Source organism: Erithacus rubecula (genome assembly GCF_903797595.1).
Source record: "Erithacus rubecula genome assembly, chromosome: 1".
NCBI lineage: Eukaryota > Metazoa > Chordata > Aves > Passeriformes > Muscicapidae > Erithacus > Erithacus rubecula.
In genome coordinates, this window is record NC_136658.1 from 81,853,554 (window position 1) to 81,869,120 (window position 15,567).

Below are 15,567 nucleotides of genomic sequence, written 5' to 3' on the forward strand. Positions count from 1 at the left end.
ACCAATTTTTCCATGTGTTGGAGGCAAAAAAATAATTTCCCCTCTTTGCTTTAATTATTCATAATATGTGAGACTATTGGTATATTTGCATTAATTTTGTTTCAGGCATTGCAGCTTTAGTAAATTTTTCTAGATTTTTCCTTTCCATTACCTTGGCTGTTAAAAAAACCTCAAGAGTAAGAAAGCAACAACTCTTCTTTTAAAAAGGAGAAATGTAAGAGATAGTTCCCATCTATTATTAACATAATAACAGAATGAAGACATACTTATTCTCAGGATAATTTTCTTTATTATAAGAGTTCATCATCAGACTTTTCTCAAGAAAGGTCTTCGCTTTCTCTAGATCCTTCTCTCCTTGATCAATTTCTCTTTTCAAAAGATGTATGTCTTTATTCTAACAAAAAGAAAATCAAATATTTTAGTACAGTTACTCCAAAATATGTTTCATTTCTGAACGGAAATGATGCATGTTGTGACAGGAACTGACTTAGCTTCCAAATTTTGTATACTTTTTCAGGTAGGCTCTTGTGTTTGGCATTATAGCCTTTCAGATTATTCTTCCTTTCTAGGAAAATGGCAAGCATTGCCTAACTAGCCAGTTACCCCCTGAGATATGAACAGCTGCATTTCTGAATAAGGTAATAAGGTCACTAGCTCCACTCATCTCAAGCAAGAAAATAAGTACAGAAATAAATAAGATACAATACAAGATAACGTAATTCAAAGGGACAGCCTGTCATTCTACAGATCTCAACTGTATCACATACTATCCCAGGCCCAGGGAAGCAACAAACATACTCTTCAAGCAAACACTGGAACTGACTAGGAATCGTTTAGGATAGAGGAGGAAACAGGAAGGAAATTCCAATGATGTTCCCTTTACAGCTCCCACAGGGACACAGGCTCCCATCTCCAAATCTGGAGCAGTACAACACAGACTCTGGCCCTCATTTTTCCAATATGAGCAGTGTCACACAGTCCACATGAGCAGAATCACTGAAATTCCCCAGTACTCTGACATTTTTCAAGAGCTGGATTATTTTGCATCTTCCTTCTAATTGGTATCTAAAAAGTTCAAATTTCCCAGTACTGTACTATCTTGTTACTGCTTGTTCTCATGGTGCAGCTACCACCATTTCTGAAATCTATGCAACCAATTCACTGATTGGTAATTTTAATTAAAAGCAAGAATACATTTCAAACATGTGTTTCTGTTAATCTATTCAGGAATTTCCTGTTGGGGATTGTTGAGCTGCATGGTCACACTTGATAGATGACTGCTATTCTGGACATTTTACTCCTTACAGATCTCTCCCAAGCAGCTACTGTAGAACAAACTTGTAACAAAATCCATAGAATCATTATCATTCAAATTCAGCTCTGCATTGTCTTATTTATTAATAGGATGCAAACCATATTTTAATTTTAAACAGTAACTTATTTCTGAAACAGCAGAGATCATGTGTTTCTTCCAGAGCTGATTTGGTCTACATGTACTTTTAGGTTTTAGTTTGCAAGTGGGAGGGCACCAGGAGAGGGAGAACGTATTTGCAACAACAGCACTATAAATCTACTTTGCATTATATTTAGCTTTTTTTGTTGTGGTCTAGAAAAATTTCACAAGCAAAATAATCATAATCATTGCCTTATATCACATCAAATCTAACTAGGATTAGCCTTCTCTTTTTTAGTAATCTATTGTAATATGAAATCACAATAATGTAAGTCATGTGGCTGTTCAAAATAGCATGAAGCAGCAAATATATTTATTTTCAGATACTCACAATAAGAAATTCTGTAGTATCAGGATCACTCCAGTAAATGTTGTAATAATGAAACCGTCCCTCTGTTTTAGTAGATAGTTCATACAAAAATTTATTGGCTTCTATATCATCACAGTTGAAGGATACAGTATGGATGGGAATTTTACAGTGAAGTTGGATTTCAGCCAAAATTATATGGGGAGGCTGAAAATTAAAAAACCCTTATGTTAAAATTGTGACATCTAGAAACATATTTATTAAAACATGGAGAACTTGCAAAAATCTAAACAGTCATTCCATTGCTCAGAGATGGATATAGATAAGATATTATATATTATGTCTATGTTATATAGATTGCCATTTCAATTAGAAATCACCTAAATGAGCTAATTTAAAACTGATTTTGAAAGACTGATAAATGCATTAAGGCATTTGATATAAATTGTAATATAATCAGTACTCTTTGTTTCTGAAGTTTTAAAAGGAAATTACTTATGTTTAGGAAATTAAACTACTACACTAGTGTTTAGTATCACTGGATATATATATAAAAATATTTTTGGAAGTATACAAGTGTGGATCTTTCTAAAAAACTAAATTAGTTCAAAGAAATGTTGATTCAATACCAGGAAACAAAGTAGAGGTCAAAAAAATAGGAAAGTTAGTTTCCTCCTCCCATAAAGAAATAAAAATTAGATAAAAACATAGATCTACCATTGCCAAAATTGATGAAGGATCTCATAAAAAAAATTATTGACTCTGTTCTCTATATTTGGATAACATTTCAGTTTTTCAAAATACTCAAAAATCTTGAAAGTGAAACAATCATTGTAATATAATTGTTGTATTGGTTGAACTTTAATAGTTAAAGGCAATATCAGTAATTTCTTTTCTTCAACTGTTAAAAAGGCATAAAAGACATTATTAACAAGGTAAAAATAAATTACTTATTCAGTAATTTTGAACTTAAAAGTATTTAAAATACAAATATTAGTAAGTGTACATGAAGCCAAATTACTCTTTGGTGAAATATTAATTTATGCTCTTAGCTAGAGAAACTGTGAAAAAACACCAATAAACATCCAAGAGACTCTACAAGATTCAGCACTGCAGGCATGACATTCATCTCATAATTCCAACAGCTGACACCTCTTTTCTGCATTTTCTGTTTTCTCATTTTGAAATACCTGGTCAGGTCTCCCATCAGTCAAGAGATAAATAGCCTGAGTGTCAGTATCAGCAAGAGCAATCTGGAGAGCTTTGAGTGTATTTGTGGAACTTCCAGCCTAAGAAACCAAAGAGAAAAAAGCAAAGAAACAGCTATAAATACTAATAGTTCTTTGCCTTTGTTCTTAAATTCATAATGACAGTGTACTGATTCAAGGGATAATACAGAAGCAAAATGACTAAAAATGGTGAAAACATTTGTTATGTAGCTAACAAAAACTAAGCAAGTGTCAAAGTAACATAAACTGATATCAGATTGGTATTCAGTGCTTATGCAAACACACAGAAGCAAAATGCTGGTAGCAGCAATCTGAGTTGTACAAGAAAAAGCAATCACTAAGAGACTGTAAACAGACAGGAAGATGTAAGACAAAAGATGCATTCTCTTCATTTTTACCACTGATGCATCTGCTGCTAACTCATCACACTCCCTTGAAACATATATTTTACTTAACCAAAGAGTTCAAAAATTGTTCAGAAGAGTTGCACAATTTTATTTCTCCAAAACTGGTAAAGGAGTTCTTGGTTTTCCAAACATATTTTTCCAGATTCTCTCCCATCTACCCCTTCACACATTAATGTAAGTATAATTTATATTTTAGCACAGGAAGGTTAGCTATAGCTAACAAAATATAGCTAACAAAACATGCCAAGCAAAATACTGCTTTGCTCACTAAAAATTTTCACTGGAGTAATACTAGTACCTTTCCTATGTCATTCACATACTTAGTGATTATGATCTGTCTTTCTTCTCTTTACACTACATTCAGTGAAACACATTTCATGGCTTAGGAACCTAAGCCCTACATTTTATGTCTTCAACTGTCCACCTTTTGAACATTGTGTACAAAACCTTCCAAACTAAAGGTACATGTAAGATGTATGAAAAACAGTATGAAAAACTATTTTATCAAGTCTTAATCTTTTAATGGAAACAAAGCAAAACCTCAAAAAAAATATAAGAGTCTATTTTATGCTTGTATAACATCTGAGTACTGCTCTGGAGGGCAGTGAAGATTGCAGTGGTGTAAGCAGAGATTCAGGATCCATGTATATAATGCTTTACAAAAGATAAATGCAAATATCTAACATTGACTCATACATGCAAAAATATGCTAAGATATAGCATTCTTCCTTCAGACCTATGAACTATGTTAAAATTTCTTCCAGTTCTTCCCATCAGCAATCCATTCTATTAAAAAGGACATAGGAAATCAGGTGAAATGGAATAGAAGGTACATCCTGAGAGTTACTCTGGCTACATAAGAGTGGATGGGCCAGGCAACACAATAGCTCATCTACTTAATTATCTTCTAACTCACAAGCAATCCTTACCAGTACCCACTCATAAGAAATAACCAGCCTAAGCTGTTAAATTTATCTAACACTCCTGAGGATTCAGTAATTAAAAAGTTTTAGACACATCGCTCATTATCATGTGTAAATTGGCCAAACTGATTTAAAACATAACAGCTTTTTTCACATCTTTTCACATCATGGGAACATAGGGTGAATGCAACGATGTGCAGAAAATAACCCTGTATCTTATGGTAAAAGCTGTTAATTTTAGGTTTCTCAGTTGCTACTGTTACAAATAAACACCAGTTTTATCAGTGTTTAAACAATGACATATTTAAACTATATGACAGTACTACCACCAGAATTTTAAATGTTATAAGATTTTTTAAAGAGCAGTTAGTTACTGTTTATAGCTCAGCTTACTTATTCATAATCTTAGGACCAAACAGCATAAAATGGGATCAGAGGATCTACTCTGAATAATATCCCAGAGGAACCCTCTGTTCATTTCAGGTTCACTGTAAAGCTAGCTTTTTGATCTCAGACTTATGTGTGCAATGCTTAAAAGAGGCTACAAGGTCAGCAGCAGATATCATCCCTGAAAGAAAACACTGTTCTTGTACCTTTCTATTCCATTTTAGCCATCTAGATCTGAACTTTGAATGAAATTTATTATCAAAAATTCAAACTTTTATGGATGATTGGAAAGGCCATTCACTAATGCATATACCAGATCAAAATATGGTAGTTCAAAGTATTATTGATCTTGCATGATGCTGTACAACATACATTACTTAAACAGCGACAAGTTTTCAAGCCTCAAGAAGGGCAGCAAAATAATGCTAAAGAATCTCAGCTAAAAGTGTTCAGATACTCAGAGAGGCACACTAATACTTCCTCTTCTCTGTGTATTGGACTGTTGGTGTTTTCTGAGAATACCAAGTTATTGATCTTGCTTTGTAGTTGCAGAGGTATTATGTAGGTTACCCAATTCCCTCATCCCCATGAATTTTGTATTAAATTTGAGGGAAAGCTGTCATAATGCTGAGGAGTTTTATTACATGAACATGTGAGTTTGTTCTAGAAAATACAATGTGGGATGTATCTATACCCTTGCATGACTGATTTTTAGTCCTGTGTTCATTGTTGTCCATATTTTGCATATTAAGGGGTCCTAAAGCTGATAATTACAATTTGGTGGATAGCTGTGACTGACTACAAGGAGTTCTGCTTTGTTTCAGGGAAAAACACTCAGATTTTGGGCACTGTCAGAGAAAGAATACTGAATAGATAGAAGTTTGATCTGAGTATGTTCTCATGTTTCCATGGCACCTAAAGTTAGCTCTCTATCCATCAAAAGGAACTAGAAATGGTTCTCCAGTTTTCTGGCTTTGGTCTCCTGCACCACCTCTGAGCTGTGAGTTAGCCAGCAACATCTCTCATCCATGCAGCAGCCCTGCAGCAAGAATGACAAATTTAAACACAGGGTCTGAGCAATGACATGATTCCCATGGAATTCAAATTGGCAAATGCTCACATTGTGGCTACCAAGGCTGTAAGTTGAATTAATATGATTTTATTTACAGATCCATTGTTAAAGATAATTATACCTGACAAACATATAGTATTCAGATCTACTTAATTTTATTCATCATCTATATTGTCAGCTTATTCAAGCCAAATACTCATCTATGCAAAATCACCCCAGTCATACAGAAAGTGGAGAAACACACTCAACTTTGAACTCGCACCCTTTGTAATAATTAGCTGCCATATTACCTCAAGCCCTTTTATCCAAAGCCAAGCATCTTGCAAATTTTCCTCATTAACTTCAGCAAGTTTCTCTTGCCATGCCACTGCTTGGGCACTAAATTTCACAAAGTTAAATCTCTTCTTGTGCCTCAGTTGTTCCTGCAAGAGACAGCATCTGAATTTTAGCTGCTATTAAAAGAAAGAGTTAATCATGTCTCCTAAATATTTACACAAGTTTAGGTGGCACCATTGTAGATTTCTAAGACAAGAAAAATCCTGTCATAGGTGTGTCTCCCAGTACTCACAGCTTTTGAGGTACTCCTGCACTTTGCCAGTCCCTTTGCAAAGTTCTGAGTCACTCCAAGATGCAAAAAGTTCAAAATGTTCTACACTCTCTATTGTAGAAGTATAAAAGTCAATCTAGAACACACATTGCAAATCACAAGCCAATGGAATTGGATGACACTGCTTAAAAGTAAAAATGAAAATGCCAAGAGGTATTTCATTGCATAGTTTGTTTTTAGTTTGGGATTTTTTGTAGTTTGTTTTGTTTTGTTTTGTTTGCTTTGTTTGTTTCTTTTGTTTTTTTTGAAGGGAGGTGGCTTGAGGGAAAGAACTACTTAAGCCTTTTTAATTTTTAATATTTTCTCTAGTTTTTTTCAAATAGTTGCATAGATGAGGGAAAATATAAATTCTTAACTAAAAAATGAGTACATGAAGAAAAATCTAAATATTTTTATGAAGTTGCTGTTTTTAAAAAACTTTTAAAAAATAAAAAGTACAGTAACAACCATCCTGAAAATATCAGTTTACTCTAAAATGCTCCTCAGCCTTCAGAGTCATCCCTTTATCATACCTGCATCAGCTGAAATATTTTTTCCTTCACTAGTGGCAGCTTGTTGTTCATGGACTGGGATGTATCAATAAGAATATAGATATCATCTTCAAGCACATTCCCAAAAAGCCCTGTGCTTCCTTGTTGAAGCCACTTAATTCTGGGGAAGGAAAAAAGATCAAAACCTATTCTTGTAACATCTTTGGAGCCCTGTGTATCAGAATTGAAAGGTAAGATCTTGTCACTGCTGTACTTCTCATTCTCTTTCCCTTAACACCTGTTAGTAACTATTGTCAGAAGCCCTTTATGAATCAGCCTTCTGTCCCTACACAAGATCACAAGACATTTTTAGTTTTATTTCAATAGAAATCTGAAGACAGACAAAAAAAAAAAAAAAGACAAAGCAATACAGCACCTTTATTAAGTCAGTTAGCAGGGAGTTTGGGCTGGGAAATCCAATGTGGAATGAACTATAACTATGGCCTCTGTATCTGTTTTGCAGACTCATCTCAGTAAATCATTTAAGCCTATTCTACTATGCCTCCCTTCTCAGGAAACCACTTGAGTACCTCTTCTCCAAAGAACTTAATATAACACAGATGCTTCAATGGTTTGTGGATCTTGAACCTTAAATAGAGAGTTAGATTTACATTTTAAACAGGACTGTAGTGTGCCTGCCAGTTAAATACATTCATACATACTGCTCTGCACAAGAACATTTCCTCAGTAATGACTGCAACAAGTCCAAATCTGATTTCCCTTGAGAGTCATAAAATACTCATCTACACTGAAACAGAGACATTTAACACATGGAACATCATAGCCCTGGGAAAAATATCCATCTCCACAAAAGGTTTCAGAAAAAAGTACATAATGGAAATGTAAGGATACTGCTACAGTAGCTACTGGTAGCTATTTTGTCATTATTTATTTCACCCAAAGTGTTTGATGAGGTCTACCAAGACTTTTTAACATTTAGATGAAACATTCAAAACAGCAAGCCCTTAATCTTGACTTAGGTTTCAAAAATACATACTAACCAAAACTGCTTATCTCAATTTTTCCCTTGACAGCATGTAAATGTTATCCTAAATACAGTAAGATGAACTTGAAGGAATAACAAAATTCTGTTTGACCTTGCTAAATATAATCAGGCTGTTATATTTTTGATAGGAAAGGAGCAACAAAAAGAAAAATTCGCCAATAAATGAAAGTTCACATCCCCTTTTTAGTGAGGCATCTTGCTGTCCTAATATACAAACCAGAGGGCAACATTTATTTTTTCTGTTCTACTATGTTTTCCTTAGACTGCCTATTATCATGTAGATGTCATACAAAACCCAAGTGTCCATATGGCTGCAGAAATGTAAATTAGGCAGCTAGTTTGAGCAGTGAACTTCTGTTTGTGTGCATTACTTAATAGCTCACACCCTGACTCTGATCTAGACTGTTCAAACTTGTCTTCAACACAAAATTGCAAAAAGGGCAGATAACAACTATCAGTACAGGCATGAGCCAAGCTGTACTTCTTGGTGTCAAAAGGGATCCTAGGTACATAGGAAGAATGTTTACTAAGATTCATTGATGATTCTTGAAGTTATCTGGCACCTTGTAGTCCCAATACTTTTCGGTACTTTTAGCAGTAATTCAAAAATGTGCAGCCTGACTTTCACACCTGTGTTTCAGGAGAACAAAAGTTCAAAACCTTCATAAGTTTTCTTCTATGGCTATTAAGAAATCCAACATACAAGATTCTGATTTTAAATAGACTTCTGGCTTAGTACTGCTGCTGTCAGTTTACCAACCACTTCAACTTATTGTGACAGTAAATGTCAAACTTTTCAACGCTCATGCAAAGTGATCAAACTGATTTTATGTGAAAGAACACAAACCTTCCTTCCACTTGTCTGAGAGCTGTCCTCATTTTCTCTTCATACTGCTTATACTTCTCTGTAGTAACATACACATGAACTACAGATCCATCTTTCCAGAGGGTACGTACAAACTTGTCACAGTATCTTGCATGAATTACCTTCCTCTTTGTCTCCTATAGCAAAGAAAAGCACATTTCATGTGGAAAACATATTATTTTGCAATGTCTTTCATATTTGGGGAACAAACTTCAAAGGTACATGCTTGTCACACATGAACATGGGATATGGTGGTCACAGAATTTGCTCCTAGAAAGATTCAATAGAAATTGATTTTGTTCTTGCAGCTAGTAACAAACAGAAGCTTACCAAACAGTGCAATGGTAAAGCTTGAGAAAAAAAAATAGAAGACAAATTAATCCAAATTTTCTTAAGGAACTGGAAGACACTGCAGCAGCTGAGACTAACATATCCTCCAAAGATAACAAGAAATCTTTGCCCCACCCTACAGAAATACAAAGAAAACCAAGGTAGTGCTTAAGCCAGACCTGATTCTTCCTTTTACATTTTGTGTGAACCATCAAGGAGTCCTTAAAGTAGTTATTCTCAAAAAGCTCTTTGAGACATTCTTCTTCTATGTCTCAATAACGAATAATCTGATTTTAACGAAAACTATAAAACAACGCCTATCACACCATATGATAAATTTATCTATCAAACAACTTTTCAAGCTTTAAAAGAAAGCAAACAACTCAGAACATGAGAGAACATTAACAATACTCACAGCATCAGTTTGTGAACATTCATTCTCTGGTTTAGTTTTTATGTCAACAAGCCCATCAACATGGCGAAAAACACAATCAGCAAGTGCATCGTACAGTGTGAGCTTCTGAGCTTTCAAGCCATACTTCTGCAACCACTTCTCAGAAGTCAAATAGTTGTCAGATATATGTTTTGGTAATGGATGATCATCTTTATTTGCTAATAAAGAAAATAAACAAACATCACCTGTATAACATGGTTCATTTTGGATAAGCTGTTTTCAAAAACAGACTCTGATCTTGGAATCAAAATTTTCAAACTTGCTCTGACAGCACTGGAGTGAAAAGATATTTCTGAGTGACTTTTAATAGTGAATTCTTTTGTAACTGGAAAAAAAAAAAAAACCAACTGAAGACGGGGAGCAAAGACAATAAATAATGGGAAGATCAACATACAAAAGGAACTTTCTTAACAGTTGAATTTCAAAAATGCCAGAAAGCATTCCTGAATAAGATGTCTAACATCAAGGAGAATCATTTGAGAAAATGAAACAACAAAATATACAATTAAAAATACAGTCAAGACCACTGGTTAACATTAATCTTTTTAGAGACAGCTATTTAAAGTAAAAGGCAAACTACAATGTCATATTGTTTTACAAAGTTTCTAAGAACTATCTTAAGGTAGGGCACTGCACCAGTACAGATAATACAGACAAAATAATAGGATACAGGACTCTCTCATCACTATCCCAATAAACCACACCTAAACCAAATGACAAGGCAGTGGGTCCCCTAACTGGGTATCATAACACTTCAATTTTGGTGGACCAAGGTGGTACAAATGTCTACTCAGTTTAGATGCAGCTACAATGACCACAGTAGTGAGACCCTGAGCTTGTAAATAAACCTGTGGAGGCATCTACTGCCCTTACACACACAGAGATCAGTCTGTTCATGTGGAAACCTTTGCTTTATGATTGCCTGTGGTCCTTAGAACAAGTGTTACAAATGTGCTCGCACAATTTTGAAAAGAAAATTATTGTTTTCTTTCTTCCACACGCTTTACATAGAGCATCTCCATTTTTGCAGGACTAAGTAGCTTCTCACTGTCCCTTGTTAAAGCCTTTCAGAACAGATCTTCAGAAACCAGCCATGTTTCTGTCTCCAGAGTGCTTATTCTGAACTGTTTTCAGACTTCCACCCTTGACAAAAATGCAACCCCTCTGCTTCTTCTTTTTATGTGTAATGAACTAACTACCAGGTTGGAGGCTATCCCAAGAAGACTGTGATAGGAGAGGGATGAGGTATTTCCCCAGTTGTGCAGAAAAAAATGGATGATTTACTGGTTGAGGAAGACAGGAAGAGATAACAAAAAAATCCCCATATCCTAAAATCCAGGTAACTTCCAGACCTTGTCACTGGTAAACTAAAAATAGTGTGTTTCAGCCTGAGCTGTTAAAGTTTAGCAAGTTTAAGCCATAGTAAACAGAGATTTGTATTGGAAAGTTTTAAGCAATCCTAAGTTTAGATAACAATTATATGTGCTATATAGACATATAGGTGCTGCACCTGGCATACAGACATCTTTGAGAAAATCATGACCAAGTGATGTGCAATCAAAACTGCTCACAAAAAGATGTTGATCATTAATATAATGCTGTCTTGAAAGAAACAGAAATGATACCATCTTGAGAAGGAGACTGGTCAGATTCTGTTAAGATTTTCTGAACTTGTCTCACTGTACTCTTGGCTTCTTCCAGCTCCTTCCAGATCAAAAACACATCTTCACGGACACCAGCTACTGCAAGAGAAATAATACATAGAATTTTACATTTTTATACAATTCCCATTTTTTGTAACTCCTCAATCACAACAAATTCCTTGGTATACCCAGATCTTGCCATATAACATAGTTTTCTTGAGGTTCCATTGCAATGACAAGAGCTGTTTTCTGACAGACTTAAAAAAGGGCTCTAACCTGGCTCCAGGATGTGAGAGGTGCTTATTATGTTGGAACTAACCTCCAAAGCTGGCCACAGACTGTTCCCACAATGGAAGCAAACAAACTTTAGCACCCTCAGAAAATAATAAGGAAAATCCACAATGAAATTAACTTGTTTCCCCCTTGACCTCATTGCAAAACTTGGGTACAAATAGGAAACCTAGTTTTGACATTTTAAAGAGAAGACATTTTTGACTCTTTCCATTTCCTAAAGTTCATAATTAATTTCATATAAATCTTCTTTCCCTGATGACTATCTGATGAAATTTTGCTAAAGACAAATTTATTTTTATCCTAACAATTTTAAACAGTCATAAACAAATACTACAAAAAGAAAAAAATATTACCAGGCTATATTTTAAAAAAAAATTAGAAAGATAGAAAGCTGGAACTGAGACAAGGTTTCCTTAATTTCAACAGATAGGTCTTTCTTGATGAAAACAATAAATATATTTATTTATTTAATAAAAGAAACTACAAAAATTGAGACATCTTGTATACCTAAGCAGCAGGATTACTATTAAAAATGTGTTAAATTAGGTTACTCTCAGAGTTTAAATTACAATATAGGACAATGCAGAGAAACCGTGTGCAGTGTTACAGGAAAGATGTAAAAGAAATTGAATCATCAGCTATCCTAACCACAAATATAGGTTACAAACTATTGCAGATCACAACCTCTTTATGAATTGCACGTAAAAATGCTGAACAAGGCAAACTATCTTATCATCCAGTGGTTCAGCTAATATGCAATGATGGTTCACTGTATGAAAGATAAGATATGCAAAATTGTCTACTAAAGTAGGCTGCCAGTTCTTCAATAAACTTTCTGCAAAATGATTACTATTATTATTCTTAGTAATAATGTTATACAAATAAGAACTCAGTTTTAATTGTGAAATGCTTTCAGTTTCCAAGAAATATTTTGAATTGTGTTATTGTACACTGCCATCTCCTGGGACCTTCCTGCATTTCAAAACATCTGTTGCAGCCATTAGGACAAAGATCAAGATTTCCTAAATCACAAAAAGCTTCAGAAGTAAGGCAGATCATTCCACAACATAAAACACAAAAGGGAGAAAAAAACCCCTCAGTCTGTAATCTCAAACTGTTAAGACCGATTAAGAAAAATATTCTCTTCAAATATTTTGGAAAGAATTCAACTTTTATTTTTTAAGCAATCTCTCCCTAGAAATGCAATCACATGTGTTCACACCACCCATCAATGTAGTCTTAAGTTTAAGGCTGTTCAGAATGCAATTCCAGTGATGCTGTCTTCAACTAAATCTGGATATCCTCCAAAAGCTGTCAATTGCTGTCATCCAAAATTTAATTTTATTAATACTTTTAATATAATGTTTGAAAATATTGAAAGAAATATGAACAGTTCAACTACCTCTAAAACAATAACAATTATATCATTGTGTTGCTTCATTTCCCCTAAAATTGATGCTATGAACTCATCAGTTTAAAAGGATTATTATTTATGTCTCCATTAAGGTAGATGGAATTAATTGGGATTACATGAGAAGGTATTTTTTCCTCATTTATGCTTGCAGCACAGCAAAATAAAACTTCATGCCTTTACAAAGCAAGTATGTTTTATGTCACTTGCTACACAGGACAACTACAAGCACCAAGAACTGCACATTGTGAAATTCCAGATGATTATAACCTTTTTTTCCATCCATTTTTCCTGGATTCAACTGGGAGAGAAACTTGCAAGCAGTGATATCCACAACAGCTTTCTCTCTGTACAGGATAACTGAGCTGCACCTTTACCTTGGTCCCTTTGCCCTTACAGCTAAGGAGAAGTGGCAAAAAACCCCTGTGTCTTTCAAAACTAAACCCCCAAAATCAAAACATACATACACATGCAAGCCAGATGTGGCTCTCAGCTGTGGCCTATCCCTCAAAGAACATCTCTTGTAAATGACCAAGAAAGCATGAATCTCACTTTGGTTTAAACTCCCTCTGCTCACACCTCAGATGTGCCATTTTTTGGGGACCACCAAGCAAAGAAAGTCACCCCTCTGGAGGGTGTAGCTCACAACAACTCCAAGCCACTGTCTCTTGTACACATTCAGGCACCCAAGTCCCAGGAACAATCTTGTCTTAAAAAATTACTTTTTCCAGGGAGACAAAGGGCTGCTCTCCTGGTTTCTCCAGCCATAAAGTACCTTCCCAGCCACTCTGGGTGGCACTGTAACAGCCAGACCTCTGGGGACCTCACTGGTTCTGATTCCAAACCCACCCCACTGCAATGGCAGGAGGGTGGCCACCAGTCGCACTCGAGGGGATCAGCCTGAACACCCTGCTGCCCGTGTCCAGCCTGAGCCAAGCACCACCAGCTGCCCTGGGCTCTCCCTGCAGCCATCCTGACCCTGCAGAGCCCCTCACCTGGGTAATGTTCCAGGAGTGCCCTGCCTGCAGGTAAAGGCCTTTCTGCTCTGGAGAAGGGAGGCCCTAGAAAAGAGGAGGAGGATGAGGATGAGGAAGGTTGTGGGGAGAGCCTGTGGCAAAGGCCACAAGCATTTTGCTGACAGCTGTGAATTGAGAAGCAGGATGGCAGACCTAAGCAAAAACACAACCACATTTGCACATGTACACGGAAACTCATTTCCATTTCCCAGTTATTTAACTGGCAGACAGTCTCAAAATAAGCAGCTTTTCCACATGTACCTCCCCATAAACAAACTCATCCTGTTTGACAAGTCACTGTAACCTATTTGATTTCCATAATGCTAGTGAAAAAAATCCTGTATAATATTAAAACAGCCTACAACATATCCAAAATATCTATAATATCTTTGAAACAGGAAGCAAATACCAATACAAAAGCAAATCATGGAAAACAGATGCATTTCTTACTTGTATGAATATCTGACTTAAACTGTGGAAGCAAGTAAATCCAAATACAATGAAATATCTATTTGAAAATGAATTTGCTGGCAAGGGAAGATGGGGAAGTTGATTTTCTTCACTGCCAGTCCCTTTCTCAGCCTCCACGTGGCAGCAGAACACAGCAATATACCCTTAAGAGCTGATTTTTAAAATCTCCACTTAGAGGGGAATGAATGAAGGCACAAAGAAGCATAAGAGGGTAGTCCACAGCTTTTACCTGCATACCTGCCAGGTCAAACAGCATTGAAACTCACTGTAGCCCAATCCTTCCCCTTTTTCACTGGGCAAATGGACAAAGCAAATGAACTTTGTAACCAATGTGGTATCACAGAACAGCTATCTGCATCACTCTCTACACATTAGCAAAGAGATTTGCCAGGCCAAGGTTAGGCTGCTGAGACTAGATAAAGCACACAAGAAAAAAGCAGAGGCAATGATTTTTGCTAGAGCTTCTAGGTAAAGTAGCTACTCTTCAGTCATTATCCTGGCTCTCCAAAGGGAGGGTTCAATTTTTCCCATGTCAGTGTACATAAACAGTGCAGAGTTCATTGACTTCAGTGTCATACAGGAGAATGACATTGTTATGCTTCCCTTTTTTGCACACAACAACCTGAAATATTCCCTATCAAATCTCCCTTAATGTGAAAAATCAAGCACACCTAAGAACAGAACCTTATACTGTTCACAAGGAGGTCAGATGCTTCCCGGTTTGGATTTATCACATCAGTAAAATCCTGATTTCAGTCCATTTCCAGTTTCTCTACACATGCCAGCGCATCTATTCCACCACACAGAAACCACTACACAGAAATTTTCTATGTTTCTATGTCAGCCAGGGAGAACTCTTTATTCATTTCAGGATGTATTTCAAAGCACCATTTCTTTTCAAGCCCTATGTAGCACTTTTTGCCCTGCTACTCCAAGCAGATGACACAAATGTGCCTTTTTCCAGAAAGACATATTTTCTCCACAGCTTCTGCCATTCCTTGCCCTCTATGTCTTGAAGTTCCTACTTGTCACCTCCTTCCCACTTATAATTTTAACTGCATAACAAGATTGCTTAATTCTACAGCTTTTCACAGATGAATAAACTGCACAAAGAATGTAGGCAGAGTGATAACAGGAAAATTAGTGCTGGATGAGGAGATAT

The 15,567-nt window shown here is 35.8% G+C and overlaps 1 protein-coding gene across 1 annotated transcript in view; it reads right to left on the reverse strand.

Moving 5' to 3' along the window:
- The window catches only part of VWA3B (von Willebrand factor A domain containing 3B), a 54,784-nt gene that overhangs the window by 17,336 nt on the left and 21,881 nt on the right, over positions 1 to 15,567 (reverse strand). The window contains exons 9-16 of the mRNA XM_079316986.1: positions 11,196 to 11,312; positions 9,532 to 9,728; positions 8,769 to 8,923; positions 6,898 to 7,036; positions 6,069 to 6,200; positions 2,951 to 3,049; positions 1,785 to 1,967; positions 267 to 394 (exon numbers count right to left, since the gene is read on the reverse strand). Coding sequence (XP_079173112.1) covers positions 267 to 394; positions 1,785 to 1,967; positions 2,951 to 3,049; positions 6,069 to 6,200; positions 6,898 to 7,036; positions 8,769 to 8,923; positions 9,532 to 9,728; positions 11,196 to 11,312 — 1,150 coding nt within the window. The remainder of the gene's footprint in view (positions 1 to 266; positions 395 to 1,784; positions 1,968 to 2,950; positions 3,050 to 6,068; positions 6,201 to 6,897; positions 7,037 to 8,768; positions 8,924 to 9,531; positions 9,729 to 11,195; positions 11,313 to 15,567) is intronic.